At 49.1% G+C, this 19,251-nt stretch overlaps 1 protein-coding gene across 2 annotated transcripts in view; it reads left to right on the forward strand.

Annotated features, from left to right (window-relative positions):
• Positions 1–19,251, forward strand: part of SLC35F4 (solute carrier family 35 member F4) — a 133,815-nt gene that overhangs the window by 109,415 nt on the left and 5,149 nt on the right. The window contains exons 2-6 of one of the 2 annotated variants that reach the window (XM_028728705.2): positions 3,828–4,016; positions 8,813–9,110; positions 9,878–10,097; positions 16,455–16,580; positions 18,730–18,922. In XM_028728705.2, the coding sequence (XP_028584538.1) occupies positions 3,828–4,016; positions 8,813–9,110; positions 9,878–10,097; positions 16,455–16,580; positions 18,730–18,922 (1,026 nt within the window). The remainder of the gene's footprint in view (positions 1–3,827; positions 4,017–8,812; positions 9,111–9,877; positions 10,098–16,454; positions 16,581–18,729; positions 18,923–19,251) is intronic. The other variant, XM_028728960.2, reaches the window with a different exon arrangement.

Raw genomic sequence — 19,251 nt, forward strand, 5'->3', positions numbered from 1 at the left:
GTGCAAACAGATTATTGGTTTGTCTTTGTTCTGATTTTTAATTATGTATTTTGTGGTTTTGGTAGTGCAATTTTAGGTGGTGAACTGCCCTGAGATCTACGGGTATAGGGCAGTATACAAATAACAACAATAACAATAATAATAATATTTTGTACAGAAGTAAGGCCTGCTGTGTTCAGTGGGACATTTTCTCTGAAGGGTGGAGAGTTCCTAGGAAATCTGAGTTGGAACCTGTGCTTCAGTTCTCTTTCTGTTTTGGAATGTGCGAATTATTAGGTAGGTTTATCTGTCATTGAGAACTGAATCTACTGAGAAGGTTAAAATATTAGCAGGATATTAACCACATGGGTGGCACTGTGGGTTAAACCAGAGAGCCTAGGACTTGCTGATCAGAAGGTTGGCGGTTCGAATCCCTGCAACGGGGTGAGCTCCCGTTGCTCGGTCCCTGCTCCTGCCAACCTAGCAGTTTGAAAGCACACCAGTGCAAGTAGATAAATAGGTACCGCTCTGGTGGGATGGTAAACGGTGTTTCCGTGCGCTGCTCTGGTTCGCCAGAAGCGGCTTAGTCATGCTGGCCACATGATCTGGAAGCTGTACGCCGGCTCCCTCGGCCAGTAAAGTGAGATGAGCGCTGCAACCCCAGAGTCGGCCACGACTGGACCTAATGGTCAGGGGTCCCTTTACCTTTACTTTACTATGGATAATTTTGAAGGATAAAACTTGGATGGTATTGGTATGCAGTTGTAAATATTATCACTAGGACCCATGGAAGAGATGGGGGAGGTCAGGAGATTCAGAGTAATCTCGATATTTGGATTTTGAATTTGTTGTTGTTGTATGTATATATTGGTTAAAATCACATGTGAGATATATATATATATATATATATATATATATATATATGTGTGTGTGTGTGTGTGTGTGTATCACAACTGAATCTACTGAATCTGCTGCCATCCCTAGTCACAACACTCTTTGGCTTTTGCTGCAAGAGACTGATTCATCTATATCTTTGGAAAACATATTGTCAGGGGCTCAGGAGCAGAGGCACAGGAGAGGGAGGAAATAGAGACCGAGGGGGAGGAATCTGAAGGAAATGTTAGCGATGACAGCCGTCCGAGGTCTCTGAGTCTCTCCAGCGACTCGGAGGATTCACAGAAAGGGGCTCCCATGGTCAGAGCAAGGGGGGTGCCTAGGGGGACACCCCAGGAAGAAGGGGCAAGAGGGGACTCAGAGAGCAGCAGTTGGAAATCAGGACCAGCTTCTCCACCAGAGCGCAGTAGGGGGGAGGAGTCCCAGGCATCGGGATCAGGCGGCGCACCGCCAGCGGGAGGACATGAGTCAGGATTGGCCACACCTCCATCGGAGAGCGAGGAAACGGTCAAAAGGAAGGTCGGAGACTGGGCGCGCGCGCCAAGTTCAAATGTACAAGAGGGCGGCGCAGTGGGCAGCCCGGATAGGGAGCCAGGTCCTAAAGCCCGCCGAAAGGAGGGAGGAGACTCAGGGGGGTCAGCGTCAGCGTCAGAAGAGTCCAGGACTGAAGGGACCCCGGGGGGTAGAAGGACCCAGAGGAGAAAGGAGAGACGGAAGAGGTGGAGTAAGGTTAGAGTCTTAAACTGGTGTACAGGGGGCGGAGACTCAGATGGAGCTTCGCCGGTCTAGCTCTAAGACGTAGAGCTGGGGCGCTCCGGTTTGGAAATGGAAACTGTACTTCAATAAAGACTTTTGTACATTACTGCCGGCTAGCGTTGGTCCTCTGTGAGCTGGGACCTGGAGCCAGCTCTGACACATATATTTTGCTCTCCGCTATATACAGTACCAGGGACGCGGGTGGCACTGTGGGTTAAACCACAGAGCCTAGGACTTGCCGATCAGAAGGTCAGCGGTTCGGATCCCCACGACGGGGTGAGCTCCCGTTGCTCGGTCCCTGCTCCTGCCAACCTAGCAGTTCGAAAGCATGTCAAAGTGCAAGTAGATAAATAGGTACCACTTCGGCGGGAAGGTAAACAGTGTTTCCATGCACTGCTCTGGTTCGCCAGAAGCGGCTTAGTCATGCTGGCCACATGACCCGGAAGCTGTACACCGGCTCCCTCGGCCAATAAAGCAAGATGAGCGCCGCAACCCCAGAGTCGGCCACGACTGGACCTAATGGTCAGGGGTCCCTTTACCTTTACCTTTATATACAGTACCAACCTTTCCTTCTTCTGCAACTCATAGGCTTTTATAGCATTAGGTGCTGCAAATGTTCAGTCTGAGTAAGAAAGGGGACTGGAGTAGTTGGGTTGGGTTCTGAGATTCCGTCCTCCCTCTCTGCTGTAACCTCAAAATGCATCTGCCAAAATGAGAAGAGGCAACGGCCGTGGATGATGCCGTCATTCCAGGCTGATGTCCCCACCTAACCTGTCAGATGCATCTAGCCAGGACTCCCTGGACCAGTTTTAGCAAATGGCATCAACTTCAGCAAAGATACTTGAGATACTTCCCAGCAAGGGAAAACGGGAAATTCCGCCTGGGTCAAAGTTGCCATCACCAGAAGACTGTGAGAAGGTGCTTTCTAGCTAAACCACCATGGGATGGTGGCTCCCATCTCTTGCTTCTCAGGGGCTCAGAGTGGAATATGTTTCATGTAAATAATAATTCTGTAGCTGAGACTACATCTTTGGATATTGAAGTCCTCAAGCAAGTCTGGCCAAGGTTGTCCACCATGAGGAAAAGGTCTCCTGGAAGTGCTGAGAAGACCTCTCTTCTTTATGATTGCATTGCCTGCCCCATTACAAACATGGCCATTGGGGCACCCCCAAAACCTGACTTGAACACCCACAGTGTGACTTATCTGCCTTGTTGAGAAGGCCGGTGGAAAGGACTCAAGTGAGCTAGCATGAGGCTCACTGTTGTCTTTGTCATCCGCACACGGGCAGAGACTGCCCTGCGCATGCACAATCACATACATACATAATTGCATGCCTTTGTAGAAACGTTCTTCTGATTTGTTTTGGTTCTAGATGATGCAATAACAGTGTTTTCTGGTCCGTGAGTTACCATATCGTGGCACTTCAATTGGTGGCTGTTTGTTTTCAGGTGGACAGTTTTCTTACACATACAAAATTGATTTGATAGAGGACAATATGAGCCAAGTAGCTGGTGCCCATTGAACTGGTAGAGTGGAAGGCAGACATACCAACTGTACCAATGACAGGGTTGAGGCCACAGCCAACAACAGACCAGAGCCAACTAATTTTAGTTTTGCTCCCACCTTCCTCCCCGCTGAGTTCTACATGGGCAACACTAAGGACACATGCGCAGCATACGTTTAAAGGGTGATGCCCACCATGGCGTCCCTCAAAGAATTCTGGGAGCTGTAGTTTGTTGACGGTCCCATCCCAGAGCCACAGTTCCCAGACAGGTTTATCAACCAGCCCCTCTTCCCATTGTAGCTCTGCGAGGGGAATAGAGACCACATTCCCCCAACTCTCAGTACCTGACACAATCTACGTTTCCCAGAATTCTTTGAGGGGAAGCCATGACTGTTTAAGGTGGTATCACAGTGCTTTAAATATAATGTGTGCAAGTGCCCTGAGATGGAGGAGGAGGAGGAGGAGGAGGAGGAGGAGGAGGAGGAGGAGGAGGAGGAGGAGGCTGACATGCCAGCTCCCTGGGCTGGTTGTAAGTAAACAGGTAGGTAGGTAGGTAGGTTGGGGGGCTGGCTGAGGGTTGGTGGAGTGGATCTCCATTTGCCCAAACAGGCCAGCTTGCACCGGCCAAGTCCTTTGCCCTCCCAATTTTGGGGAGCTTATCCGCCAAACTGATGCACGCCTCTTTTTCCCCAGGTGCCTCACGATCCTCTGTCGTCCGATGCAAGCCGGGAGCCAACTGCCCCAACACGCAGAGTGGCCTCCGCAGGCAACATTCCCCCTTGTCTGCCGCTGAAGATTCTGCTGCTCCCATTCTAGAGCTGCAGAGTCGAAGTCCCTCCGGATTTTGCCGGCACGGCAGAGGAGAGAGGCAGAACAGATCAGGTAGGCACCCCGTAGCCTGAGCGTCACGGCTTCCTGTTGTGCCTTGGGTACCAAAATAAACTTTTTAAAAAGCCTTCCCTGTCCCAACAAGGCATGAATAGTTTATTGATGATGATATTAATGATAATAATAATGATAATGATAATAATAATAATAATAATAATAATAATAATAATAATAATAATAGGTAAAGGGGCCTCTGACCATTAGGTCCAGTCGTGGCAGACTCTGGGGTTGTGGCGCTCATCTCACTTTATTGGCCAAGGGAGCCAGTGTACAGCTTCTGGGTCATGTGGCCAGCATGACTAAGCCGCTTCTGGCGAATCAGAGCAGCGCATGGAAACGCCATTTACCTTCCCACCGGAGCAGTACCTATTTATCTCCTTGCACTTTGACGTGCTTTCGAACTGCTAGGTTGGCAGGAGCAGGGACCGAGCAATGGGAGCTCACCCCATCACGGGGATTCGAACCGCCGACCTTCTGATCAGCAAGTCCTAGGCTCTGTGGTTTAACCCACAGCGCCACCCGCGTCCAATATAATAATAATAATTGCATTGATATCCTACCTTTTTCTCCATGGAGCTCGAGGTGGCCTCCTCATTTAATCCCCCACAACAACCCTGTGAGGTAGGTTAGGCTGAGAGAAGGCAGTGACAATCTCAAGGTCAGCCAGTGAGCTTCATGGCCGAGTAGGGATTCGAACCCTGACCTCTCAGGTCCTGGTCTGAAACTCTAACCACTAGCTCTCACTGACCCCTACACTGGACCTACATATTTTGGGAGTGGCACAGCAAGGGAAGGAAGGTTGTGTGAAGAAAGACACTCCTCGCTCTGTCCTCCAGCCAGGCCCAGTTCAGAGGCAAATTCCAGCCAGGCAAAGACCCTTGCGGAGGGTGCGGAGAATGCCGAGGGGTGTGGCTTAGGGAGGGGTGTGGCCTGCAAAAGTCCCAAGGGCAAGAGGCCTGGAGGGCTGCATTTGAATTCTAGACCTGAGATCTACTACCCCTGAGTAAAGAAACTAACCCAAAATATGGTGGGCTCATAGCCCAGTGGTAGAGTTCCTGTTTCTTGTTCAGAGTGTCCCAGGTTGATTCGTACCCCTCTCTTGCGGATGGGTTGTTTTTTGGCGGGTACGAAGGATGGCTGGTCAAAATGAGATGTGTCGTGTCACGTTGCAAGTTTGCAGCGAGCAAGTTGCATCGCAGAAGACTTCTCAAGTAGGACATATGAGCCCTGGGGACAGAGGTGGAGCTAAACCAGATCCTTGGGGCCTCTGAAAGGCAGTTCAGTTCTGCCACCGAAGCAGCGATGCTTTTTCTTTCATTCATAGGCAGAGAGAAGAGAACGAAGAGAGAAAGCCAGAGGAAGGACCCATTTTTGAGATTGTTAAAAATTGAGAGTTGGACTGGGGGGGGGGGTCTTTTTGTTTGCTTTTTTGGAGGATATTTTGAGTGACTGCCTGTGGTTTTTTGGGGGGGAGCGGTGGTGGGCTTTGATTCCTATGTTTTGTTTGTTTTTTGGGGGTGCCGATGTTTTATCTATTGTTTAGGGCAAGGAGGTGCACAGTGGTACCTTGGTCTTCGGACGTAGTCCGTTCTGGAAGACTGTTCAACTTCCAAAACGTTTGAAAACTGAGTTGGAAAGGGAACTGAAAAAATAACATCATTTACTTCCGGGTTTTCAGCGTTCAAAAACCGAAACATTCAGCTTCCGAGACTCTTGAAAACCGAGGTACCACTTTATTCCCAGCTTTCATGCTGTGAAATGGGCGCTTTGTGGTGCCCGTGGGAGTTTCTTAGATTTCCAAATGTGCCCTCGGCACGTTTTCAATGCCACAGAAGGCTGGGGACCTCTGGCCAACTCCGACTGGGAGCAGTTTTCCAGGGCCTCTGGGAAGAGAAGGGTTTTTCCTGTCCCTTCCTGCTGGAGACTTTTTCAAGTGGAGATAGCATCAGGGAAGAAATCTGGGAGCACCAAAAAAAGCATGAAGTATACCCATGTCCCGAACAGAAAGGAGTCTCAGTGGGTATTCACTTTTTGTTGTTGTTGTTGCTTTTGATCTGCAGGTGATACGTAGTGGGCTGTCTCTCCAGTCACGTGTGCTGCGCTACCTTTGCGTTGAAAAGAATATGGTGGAATAAGCGAAGTGACAACATAATTTTACGTAACGAATTGCGCAGATTGCTTAAGTTGTGTAATTTCACCTGCGGCAGACGGCAATACGGATAACGTCATTTTGGGCAAACTGTTGAATCTGACCTTGGGCCTCTCCAGGCTGGTGGTTTTGTGTGGCAACGTGTCTCTGAAGCGATGGTGACAATGCGTTAGTGCTGGATTTATACAGTGGTACCTCGGGTTACAGACGCTTCAGCTTACAGACTCTGCTAACCCAGATATAGTACCTCGAGTTAAGAACTTTGCTTCAGGATGAGAACAGAAATCGTGCCGCGGCAGCAGGAGGCCCCATTAGCTAAAGTGGTGCTTCAGGTTAAGAACAGTTTCAGGTTAAGAACGGACCTCCAGAACGAATTAAGTTCTTAACCCGAGGTACCACTGTACTGGACTGCCCACACACAATATTCTGCTTTATTAGTTGTTTGACACAAGATAGTATCACCAAGGCAACTACAGTCATACCTTGGTTGATGAACGCCTTGGTACTCGAATGTTTTGGCTCCCGAACGCCACAAACCTGGAAGTGTTTGCGAATGTTCTTTGGAACCCGAATGTCTTCTTCTGGCTGTTGGCAGAGGGCCTTCTCGGTAGTGGCGCCCGCCCTGTGGAACGCCCTCCCATCAGATGTCAAGGAAATACAGTGGAACCTTGGTTTTCGAACGTAATCTGTTCCGGAAGACCATTCGACTTCTGAAATGTTTGAAAACCAAAAACTGAAAGCAGAAGCCTCAGATCAATAGGGAAACTCTAAATGGAAGCTGAGTAGCACATTTGGCTTCTGAAAATCGTTTCAAAACGGGAGCAGTTACTTCCAGGTTTTCGGTGCTTGAGTTCCGAAATGTTCGTTGATGGAGACGTCCGAGAACCGAGGTTCCAGTATAAACAACTACCTGACTTTTAGAAGGCAGTCCTGTTTAGGGAAGTTCTTAGTGTTTGATCTTTTATTGTATTTTAAATATCGGTTGGGAGCCACCCAGAGTGGTATACCCAGCCAGATGGATGGGGTATAAAATATAATTGTTGTTGATGTTGTTGTTGTTAAAAGTTGCAGTATTTTGGCAGGAAGTTATGGGGCACACACTGATTGCAAGCAAAGCGGTATGTCCAACTGGATGGTCAGTGGTCACATGCTAGCAGTGGGCGGGGCCAAGGGGAATGTGGGTAGAGCAACCGATGTGAATTTTGCTTTTGTACAGTAGGATGCGGACTCACTCAGACCCTTATCTATGCGCTGTCCGAGCAAGTAGGACGCATCACAATCAGAGTTCACTGACATATGCCACTCGAAGAGAGCGCAAAGCAGGGTGGGTAAGGGGTGTGGCCAAGGAGGGGTGTGGCCTAGGGAAAGTTCTGGGGGCCAGGCAGACAGACCTGGGGGGCCACATTCCATTTCAGATTGCTCTTTGTCAACCACTTGGAGGCTTCTGGGGGAAGGAGCCTGGGGGAAGACTGCCTTGTCTCCTTGCCTTGAGGTCTCCTATGAGGTGGTGCTGTGAAATATACTCAAGAGTCGAGAGTGGATTTCATGCTCTTTATTCAGCTCATAGTGGTGAGGTGGAATGAATGTATCTGCTTTATATACATTATTTACACAATGGGCTGCACGTGATTGGCTAATTCCGGAATTCTCCTGTAGGCCAATCAGGTTGTGGATTCACTTTCATCTGGAGCTGGATTGGGTGGCTCCTGCAGACCAGTCATACTGCTGCATTGTTCTAGGACCAATCAGACTGCTGTATTCTGAATCCTATTGTTCTAGGACCAATCAGACTGCTGCATTTTGGATCCTATTGTTCTAGGACCAATCAGACTGCTGCATTTTGGATCCTATTCAACTCAGTACATAACATGCTGTGAATTGGGTTCAGAGGGAGAAGGTGAGGAAAGGGAGATGGGTTTGGTCAGGGAGGGAGGGGTCCATTGAGGCCATTTTGACTGCATCCGACACCCCCCTCCAAAAAACCACCACAACAACCCTGCAATCAGCACTACGTACAAGCAAAGCAGGGGAGGGGGAAACAGCTGCCGCAGGCAGAGACGTATGGAAAACATACAGGGAGAGTGTTTGCCCCACCCAGGAACCATTCTGGGCCCAGGCATAGCACAAAAAGCCTTCTCTAGAGGCTTCAGACATTGGGGGCAGTCACACATAATGCTAAACCATGGTTTGTTCAGCAAACCTCAAGTCATCTCACAAAGACTCCTGCAGCTTGGGTTGCTTTTGCCTTGTGCCTCCATCGCAAGGCTGTCAGGCTCAGCCGTAACAGCAAACCATCGCTAAAGTGATCCATGGTCTGCAGGTCATCAACAAACCATTGTTCCAGGTCATGGTTTGTTGCCAGAAAACACATAATCGTTCATCTACTGGGCTGGGTTCAGATGTCCAAACAAACAGCGTTTGGGCTAAACAACCATGGTTTCGCTTTGTGCATGAACCAGGTTACTAGTGTGAACCAAATTCCCAGAATTTTCTGGCCTGGTGATGCTCACTTTCAGTCCACAAATGCATCTGATTCCATGCCCTCTTTTCAATACCAGCTGTGTGGCCTGGGGTTCCTCCTTTCAGATATTAGAGGTGGTCTCAATCCCCCTTTAACAGTCACCGCTGCCTCTTTTTGCAGGGGAAGACGGGACCCAGGGCCACGGAGAGAATGGCAGCCAGGAGAGCCACGTGCAGACGCGGTGCGAGTCCTGCACGTCCACGTTCCTTAAGATTGTCTGGGGATTTCTGATCATCCTCTCCGTCTCCTCCTCCTGGGTCGGAACAACGCAGATTGTGAAAATCACATACAAGAACTTTGATTACCCGTTTTTCATGACTTGGTTTTCCACAAACTGGAACATTATGTTTTTCCCAGTGTATTACTCCGGGCATCTTGCAACGGCGCAGGAAAAGCAATCTCCAATCAAAAAAATCAGGTAGGCCTATCATTTATTTCAGTCCCATCCCACCATTTTCTCCAGGGAGCCCAAGGTGATGGACATGGTTCTCCCCCTCCTCATTTAATCCCCACAATGACCCTGTGAGCTAGATTAGGCTCAGTATACCTGAAGGAGCGTCTCCACCCCCATCGTTCTGCCCGGACATGGAGGTCCAGCTCCGAGGGCCTTCTGGTGGTTCCCTCACTGCGAGAAGTGAGGTTGCAGGGAACCAGGCAGAGGGCCTTCTCGGTGGTGGCACCCACCCTGTGGAACACCCTCCCGTCAGATGTCAAGGAAATAAACAACTATCTGACTTTTAGAAGACATCTGTTTAGAGAAGTTTTTAATGTTTGATGTTTTATTGTGTTTGTAATATTCTGTTGAGAGCAGCCCAGAGTGGCTGGGGCAACCCAGCCAGATGGGTGGGGTATAAATAATTATTATTATTATTATTATTATTATTATTATTATTATTATTATTATTATTATCAAGGCACTCGCTGGCTCAAGGTCACATTCAGTGAGAGTTTCATGACTCAGTGGGGATTCGAACCCTGGCCTCCCAAGTCCTAATCCAGCACTCTAAACCACTACGCCATTCTGGTTCCATTACGATGGGGAGGAGTCTTCCTGGGTAGAATTGATCGAAGGCAAACGCAAAGCTGGGAAGATGCTGGACTCAGGTCACACTTTGACATTTATTTTTTGTGTTTGTCCACACCCTGGATTTTAAGACTCCTGTTTTCTTTCCCTTGTGTGTGCAGGGAATGCAGTCGGATCTTCGGGGAGGATGGTCTGACGCTGAAACTCTTTCTTAAAAGGACAGCTCCCTTTTCTATTCTCTGGACTTTGACCAACTACCTTTACTTGCTGGCTTTGAAGAAGCTCACGGCCACGGACGTCTCGGCCCTATTCTGCTGCAACAAAGCCTTTGTCTTCCTGCTCTCGTGGATTGTACTGAAGGACAGGTTCATGGGTGTAAGGGTAATGACCTCTGCCATTCCCTCTCGTTCTCGCTCCCATTTGTGGGCAGGTCATGCGCCATGGCGGCTTTGCAGTGAATATAACCAGGAGGGGCATCAACTTTGGTAGAAGCGGTTTTGGTGACCTGAGTGATTTAACAGCCCCCCAGGCGATTCTGAAAACCTTGGGTTGCGTTCACGGGAGTCATTTTTATGGAGAAATCTCACCGTCAGGTCGCTTTTCCTTGTGATTCTTCCACAAGGAAGGTCTCATAAATGTTGCCCTCTGGTGAGGAAACTGAGATACAACAATGGGAAAACTAATCCACTAAATATATATATATATACCGTATTTTTCGCTCCATAGGACGCACCGGACCATAGGGCACTCCTAGTTTTTAGGGGGGGAAATAAAGAGAAAAAGAATTATTCCCCGCCCCCCAGCCCCAAAGAGCAAAGAAGCCAAGACAGTGAGCGGGATCCATCCCACTGGCTGTCTTGGCTTCCTCTTTAGCCGGGAGAGGCTGTGCGTGGCTTTGGCTTCCCGCTCGCTGTCTTGGCTTCGTTTTTAGCCGCAGGGCTAAACCCCAGCCCCCAAGACAGGTCCAGGAGTGGCGGCAAAATTACGCGCAACCTCGCCACCACTCTCGGAGCTTGCAGGTAGCTGCCTGAAGCTCGGGGAGCCCAGCGGGAGTTGGCGCTGCGCTCCCCGGTCTGCAGGGTGCTATCCACAAGCCTTCGGACCACTCCGAAGGCTTGCAGATAGCTGCCTGGAGCCTGGAGAGCGAGAGGGGTCGGTGCGCACCGACCCCTATCACTCTCCAGGCTTCAGCGAAAGCCTGCATTTGCTCCATAGGACGCACACACATTTCCCCCTCATTTTGGGAGGGGAAAAAGTGCGTCCTATAGAGCGAAAAATACGGTATACAGTGGTACCTTGGTTCTCGAATGGCTTAGTTGTCAAACAAATTGGCTCCCGAACGTCAAAAACCCGGAAGTAAGTGTTTCGGTTTTGGAACGTTTTTCGGAAGCCAAACGTCCGAGTGCAGGAAGCTCCCGCAGCCAATCGGAAGCTGCGCCTCGGTTTTTGAACGGTTTCAGGAGTCGAACGGACATCCAGAACGGATTACGTTCGAGAACCAAGGTTCCACTGTAATGCAAACTTATTTGCATACAGCCGGGGTTGTATCTTTCTTTAACTCCTCAGGAACACATTTTTAAGGAAAATTAACTGGAAGAATGACTGGTAAATGTTGGATTGTAGACATTGCTAGTAGAATTTCACCCTTATTGGGGGTGGGGTGAGAGGCACTCACCTGACCTCCCAAGAACTGGGTCCCTTTTGCTTCTCTGTAAAGACCGGGGTGGGTGTTGGTATTCTTGAGAGTGTATGGATCAGGGCTATTGTGCAAAATGAAGAAATACAGCTAATCGGCCACCTGCCTTTTATCTAGCATCACCGATGCCAATAAGGACATGGTGGGAGATATTTCCCTTAGAATTAATGATAGTGGAACAATTATGCACATTAAATAATCATAATCACAATCATAATCATAATATTTATATCTGGCCGGGTTTCCCCAGCCACTCTGAGTGGCTCCCAACAGAATTAATGGTATTAATATTTTTTTAAAAACCGATAAAACATCATGCATTAAAAACTTCCCTTAACAGGGCTGCCTTCAGATGTCTTCTAAAAGTCAGATAGTTGTTTATTTCCTTGACATCTGATGGGAGGGCATTCCACAGGGCGGGTGCCACCACCGAGAAGGCACCCTTTCGGAAAGATTGAAAGATGTGTGCTGTAAGGGATTGTTTAAGGAGCAAATACTACCCATCAGTATTAAAAGGAAAGGCTTTCTTTAACGCCACCGTTCCTGATTTCTATTTCCGTAGCACAACAAAGCCCCAAATGCTTTCCCAAAATAACCCGTGCATCTTTTCAACTTCATCAATTAATGTTTGCCCTCGCCAGTTAAAATTGTCCTCCCGACGGCGAATTAACTGAACGAAAGCTTTCATGGGTTAATCCGTTGATTAAACCGATTTGAGCTTCCTGCTCCAGTGTTTATTCCATGGTTCTCTCTGTCCAATTTACTCTGCCCCTTAATGAACACACGTATAAACTAGAGGAGGCAGATAAGCAAACCGGTGGGATGAGCCGATGGAGGAGGATGCTTTCTTGTGCCGCGATGCAGAATGAAGGAGCCGGGAGATCTTTGCGGGGAATTGCAAGGAGAGAGGGGCTGTTACACTCAAGATCAGCTTGTGGGCTTCCCAAGGGCATCTAAGATGCTGGAGTGGAGAGTGTGGAGGGAGAAATTTGGTTCTGTTTGTATTTTAATATCTGCACTTCTCTGAATTTTGCGGTGCAGTTCTGCAGCCAAGGAATGGCTGCAGAAGGCTTGACAACCATATGTCAGGAGTGCTCTGATGGTGTTTCCTGCTTGGCAGGGGGTTGGACTCGATGGCCCTTGTGGTCTATTCCAACTCTATGATTCTATGATTCTATGAATGTACAGTGATACCTCAGGTTACAGACACTTCAGGTTACAGACTCTGCTAACCCAGAACTTCTCAGATTAAGAACTTTGCTTCAGGATAAGAACAGAAATTGCACGATGGCGATGTGGCGGCAGTGGGAGGCCCCATTAGCTAAAGTGGTGCTTCAGGTTAAGAACAGTTTCAGGTTAAGAACGGACCTCCGGAACAAATTAAGTTCTTAACCCGAGGTACCACTGCATGGGGATGCGGGTGGCGCTGTGGGTTAAACCACAGAGCCTAGGACTTGCTGATCAGAAGGTCGGCGGTTCGAATCCCTGTGACGGGGTGAGCTCCCGTTGCTCGGTCCCTGCTCCTGCCAACCTAGCAGTTCGAAAGCATGTCAAGTGCAAGTAGATAAATAGGTACCGCTCCGGCGGGAAGGTAAACGGCGTTTCCGTGCGCTGTTCTGGTTCACCAGAAGTGGCTTAGTCTTGCTGGCCACATGACCTGGAAGCGGTACGCCGGCTCCCTCGCCCAATAAAGCGAGATGAGCACCGCAACCCAAGAGTTGGTCATGACTGGACCTAATGGTCAGGGGTCCCTTTACCTTTACCACTGTATACAGAAATGCATGTTTTTTGTGTGAAAACACCATGCAAGCATCTCCCGATAAACCCAGGGGTTATGTTCCTGGGAACTATGCGTATATGTGAAATCATATATGGTGGAGAACACCACCTAAATGCCTGTAAACAGCCTCTGGAAACCCTTGAAAAACTCTTTTAAAAATCCGCTGAACTCCACCACAATCGCTCCCTCCAAACTTCCTTTCTCAAACTCCAACTCTCCCCAGGTCTCAGAGGTCGGTGCACCAGGCTCCTGGAATTGCAGTTGCAAAGGCCCCTGCCATGGCTAGCTGTTTCCCCACACTTTTCGCACAATTCTTGCAGTTTCCCTGCTCTTTCTGGGCCGTTCTAGCCCTTTACGCAGCTTTCTGCAGTTTTAAATCAATTTATTTGATTATTTTGCGGTGCCACGCGTTATGCACGAGCTCAAGTGGGGAGATGCCTGCACAAAAGGGCATTCTAGTAAGGGAAACTGCTTAGCAGAAATGTGTGTGTTTGGAGAATGAATTTGTGGTGAAATGCTTTTGAAGAAGATTAGAAAAATTCACGGAGGCTAAAGCTATATCGTGGCTGCTTCTGCTCTGCTTGGAGGCAGTAATGCGGCTGAACATCAGTTGGTGCAAACCACAGGATGGGAGAGGGCTCTCGCACTCGGGTCCTGCCTGCAGGTTTCCTATGGGGATCTGGTTGGCCACTGTAAGAAAAGGATGCTAGATTAGATGGACCATGGGCCTGATCCAACAGGAAGGCTCTTAGGTTCTCATGGCTCCAAGGCTCTTCCTCAAGAAGCAGTCTCCTTCTCAGAGTGTAGCCCAAGTTGGCTCATGTTGTCTTCTTCTTCTTCTTCTTCTTCTTCTTCTTCTTCTTCTTCTTCTTCTGTGATCCCTCATAGCTGAGTAAGATTGTCTTCCATAAACACGGTTTTAAGAATGAGTCCGTAAGTGACTGTGGAGGCCAATTCTGGATCCACACGTCCTTCCACAGTGGGGACATTGGTTTCTGGGTGGGAGCTGATCACGGTGTGGTTTTGCCAAGCGTGCCTTCCTCTTAGTACGTTTCTCCCTTTTATCCTGAGTTTGAGCCTCTTCAAAGCCCATGATATCTTTGGTCAAGGCTGTTCTCCAATTGGAGCGCTCGCAGGCCAGTGTTCCCAGTTGTCAGTGTTTATACTACATTTTTTAAGATTTGCCTTGAGAGAGTCTTTAAACCTCTTTTGTTGACCACCAACATTATGCTTTCCATTTTTAAGTTGGAAATAGAGTAGTTGCTTTGGAAGATGACAATCAGGCATCCGCACAACATGACCAATCCAACAAAGTTGATGTTGAAGAATCATTGCTTTGACATTGGTGATCTTAGCTTCTTCCAGTACACTGGCATTAGTTCGCCTGTCTTCCCAAGTGATGTGTAACATTTTTCGGAGACACAGTTGATGGAGTTTTTCGATTTCTCACCCAAATGACAGTGTGCTATCTTAAATAGGTAAGTGACAAAGATGTAGCAAGATCTCAGAGGCTGCCTGCACAGTCGAGAAACTCACACCAGCAACGTACCTTGCAAAGTCCTTGATGAGTATTCCTCTCACCCTGTTAGCCCCAAAACTGCCATTTCTTCGTCCATTGCAAAAGACCAATAGCAGAAACAAATCTGGTTCGGGAGCAGCCTTGCCCAAATTGCTTTTAAATCTAAAATATCCTTAAAAATCATAGAATCAAAGAATCATAGCTACACCAAAGGGTTCTAGTCCAGCCCCGCAAGGCAGGAATCTCAGCTAAAGCATCCATGACAGATGGTCATCCAACCTCTGCTGTCAAACAGCTCTTACTGTCAGAGAGTTCTTCCTGAAAAAGTCCCTCCGCCAAATTTTGTGAAAAGAGGATATGCACTGTTATAATAATAATAATAATAATAATAATAATTTATTTATTTATACCTCGCCCATCTATCTGGCTGGCTTCCCCAGCCCCTCTGGGCGGCTTCCAACAAAACACTAAAATACAGTAATGCATCAAACATTAAAAGCTTCCCTAAACAGGGCTGCCTTCAGATGTCTTCTAAAAGTCTGGTAGTTGTTTTTCTCTTTGACATCTGGTGGGAGGGCCTTCCACAGGGTGGGTGCCACCACCAAGAAGGCCCTCTGCCTGGTTCCCTGTAACCTCACTTCTCACAGGGAGGGAACCTCCACAAGGCCCTTGGAGCTGGACCTCCGTGTCCGGGCAGAACGATGGGGGTGGAGACGCTCCTTTAGATATACTGTTACCAAGACAACCCCCTTGTTGTCCCCATAGTCTACACCGGGTGGGGGGGTCCCCAAGTGGGCAGTGGGGTTACCGGGGTGGGGAGCGCTAAGGGATATAAATGACTATCAGACTTTGCAAAGCTGGTATCGCAGGACGAAGTTCGTCCATTTCGCTGAATGAATGAAGCTGAATAGTTTCAACTGGATTTTGAGTAAACGTGCAATTAATTGTTACTGTTCTGAATTTTCTTTTGCCATTACCTTCCTGCAAAGCACTATTCTGAATAAGAATGCTTTTAAAAGGGTAGGGGGCACTGGGGAGGGGTTTGTGGAACGGGGGCAGAAGCAGTGTCCCCCCAAAATTGGGCACCACTGGCCTGTGCTTCCATTATGGTGGTCTGTCCCCACTCAGAGCCCCCTATTCAGAGGGAAAATATGAGAGAGAGAGAGAGAGAGAGAGAGAGAGAGAGAGAGAGAGAGAGAGAAATTAGTTTCTGGGCCCAAGTCAACGTGCTGGTTTTGATCTATAAAGCCTTAAACAGCTCAGGACCTCAATACCTCAAGGACCGCCTCTCACCATAGGAACCTACCCGGACCCTAAAATCATCTTCTGAGGCCCTTCTTCATGTGCCTCGTCTCCAAGAGGCCCAGGGGGTGGCAACACAAGAACAGCCCTTTTCTGTGGTGGCTCCCCATTTTGAGAATGCTCTCCCCAGGGCGGCTTGCCTGGCGCCTTCATTATGTATTTTTAGGTGCCAGGTGAAAACGTTCCTCTTCCACCAGGCGTTTGGCTAATTAACATTATATGTCCTTTTAAATGTGGGGGGTTTTTTTGGGGGGGGGAGGTTATTGCTGTGTTCATTTTCTTATTTTTATTATGTTGTGTTTTTTACGTTGTGAACTGCCCTAAGATCTACGGATGAAGGCTGGTACGCAAATTTAATGAACAAACCAACCGACAAACCTCACGGCATCTCTTTCCGAGTGACACAATTGCTCTAAATTTCTTTCTTTGTGGATTACGCAGATAGTTGCTGCAATCATGGCCATCACTGGAATCGTCATGATGGCGTATGCGGATGGTTTTCAAGGCGATTCGATTATCGGGGTCGCGTATGCCGTTGGGTCTGCATCGATGTCGGCGCTGTATAAGGCAAGTCTTTGCACACTTCCTTGCTATCTTAATGCTTTGAAGGAGGAGAGGAGCAAAATTCGACCTGCAGGAGAGCAAAGCAAGCTCTCCATGCTGTGAAGGCCCCTTCCTTCCTTCCTTCTCTTCCCTCACCTGATTTACATTCTGCGCCAGGTGCGTCAGGGGAAAGTTACGAGGGAGATAATTACTTTTGTGGCCCACCAAGGAATCAGCTTGGCTTCCCTTTATCGAGTCTTAATGAAAACTCTATTATTCCGCCGCGGTGAGATTAGCATCTCTGAGTCCCTCATTTTCTGCGCCAGTGTTTTTATCGATGCTCGCTGTGCATGAGTGGGAGAGCATGCTGAAATGTCAAAGGAGGACCCCTTCAGTGAGAGGAGGAAGGTCTCGCTCATGACACCCCTCTTTTTTTGGAAGTCCAGCCTTACAAGGACGCAAGGGATTCTTGCCAGGGCGCTAACAGTCAAGAAACAGTGAGGAATCAACTCTTATCAAAAGTACCCTTACAAAGCTAGGAGAAGGCTTGTCCGCCAGTCCTACTGGGTGGCGCTGTAGTCTAAACCACTGGGCCTCTTGGGCTTGCCAATCGGGAGGTCAGCGGTTCGAATCACCGTGATGGAGTGAGCTCCAGTTGCTCTGTCCCAGCTCCTGCCAACCTAGCAGTTCGAAAGCACGTCAGTGCAAGTAGATAAATAGGTACCACTGTGGCGGGAAGGTAAACGGTGTTTCCGTGTGCTCTGGTTTCCATCACTTTGTCCCGTTGCGCCAGAAGCGGTTTAGTCCTGCTGGCCACATGACCCGGAAAGCTGTCTGTGGACAAACACCGGCTTCCTCGGCCTGAAAGCGAGATGAGCGCCGCAACCCCATAGTTGCCTTTCACTGGACGCAAACGTCCAGGAGTCCTTTAAAGGTAAAGGTAAAGGGTCCCCTGACCATTAGGTCCAGTCATGACCGACTCTTGGGTTGCACGCTCATCTCACTTTATTGGCCGAGGGAGCTGGCGTACAGCTTCCGGGTCATGTGGCCAGCATGACTAAGCGACTTCTGGCGAACCAGAGCAGCGCACGGAAACGCCGTTTACCTTCCCGCTGGAGCAGTACCTATTTATCTACTTGCACTTTGACGTGCTTTCGAACTGCTAGGTTGGCAGGAGCAGGGACCGAGCAACGGGAGCTCACTCCGTTGCGGGGATTCGAACCACCGACCTTCTGATCGGCAAGTCCTAGGCTCTGTGGTTTAACCCACAGCGCCACCTGCGTCCTTTACCTTTTACCTAAGTCTCTCAGCTTCTCCTAGGTGCGCGCCCGACGAGGCAGTTGCTGCCACAGAGCTTCATGCAACCTGCTTCTGCTCCTCTCACTTCAGTCCTCTCTTGGTCCTGGGAGACAATGGGGACAAGAGGAGGAGGTGTAAAGCCCCAGCCTGACCTCTCCCTCCCTCCTCCTGCACCCATTCTTCCCTCCCCAATCCTGAAGCTCCTCCTGGCTCTGACTCTCATCTCTCAGCTGTTCTCGTGGTTCACTGATCCCTCCTTCCATGTCAATCTCCAACCCCTCTTCTCCCGGTGCCCACTCCTCAGTCCCAGCCAGTCCCTGACCATGCCTCCACACTGGTATCTTCTGCAATGGGCATGACAAACTTCCAGCCTATGAACTCAAAGCAGCACCCAGGAGCTGGCTGGTTTCCACCACCACCACCCCGGACTCTCCCAGGTCACGCCCACACAGGCTACGCCCCTCCATCCAGACCACACCCCTCCACACTGGCCACACCCCTCGCCAGCCCTGCCCTTGTTGAGCAGAGTGTGGTGGCCACTTCAGGTCGGAGCTTTTGCGTGTCCCAAAAGGACAACAAATGCTATTTCAGTGGGTAGATAGTTGTAGAACTGTTGGGTTGGAAAGGGGTTCCAAGGGTCATCTAGTCCAACCCCCTTAAATTTAATATGGTCGTCTTCTTGCTCCCAGGATTCCGTGCCTCAGGTGTCGAAATAACTTGACCAACCTTGGGGAAGTTGCACCATGACTTTGGGAGGGAGGCTAACCCTCTGCTGCACTGCCTCTGGCACCAAAATATCTTGAGTTACTCTGTTCCCCACCGACTCGGGAGGTTGCACTCAGTCTGAATTGTTTCCCCCTCCCCCCCCCTTTAGGTTCTGTTCAAGATGTTCCTGGGGAGCGCAAACTTTGGAGAAGCGGCCCATTTCATTTCTACGCTTGGCTTTTTCAACTTGGTCTTCCTTTCCTTTACACCGATCATCCTGTATTTCACCAAGGTGGAGTATTGGTCTCCCTTCTCGGCCGTTCCCTGGGGCTACCTGTGCGGGATAGCCGGCCTCTGGCTAGGTATTTATCCCTATTTTATTTCTTTACCTGAATGTTTACGATTTGCACAGCCGTCTCAAGGTGGCTGCGTGGTAGGTGGAGCGAGCTTGCTTTCCCTGCTCCGGAGGGCAGGATCCGAACCAATGGATTCGAATGACGAGAAAGGAGACTCCGACTAAACTTCAGGAAGAACTTTCTGATGGCAAGAACTATTCAACAGTGGAACAGACCCAGTGCCAATTGTCAGGGGTGATGAGAGGTCCAACAATATCTGGTTGGTCACAGGTTTCCCATCCCATTCGCTCTACACGGGGCTGCCCTTGAAGCTGTCCCAGAAACTCCAGCGGGTG

The sequence above is a fragment of the Podarcis muralis genome, chromosome 1 (assembly GCF_964188315.1).
Source record: "Podarcis muralis chromosome 1, rPodMur119.hap1.1, whole genome shotgun sequence".
Taxonomy (NCBI): domain Eukaryota; kingdom Metazoa; phylum Chordata; class Lepidosauria; order Squamata; family Lacertidae; genus Podarcis; species Podarcis muralis.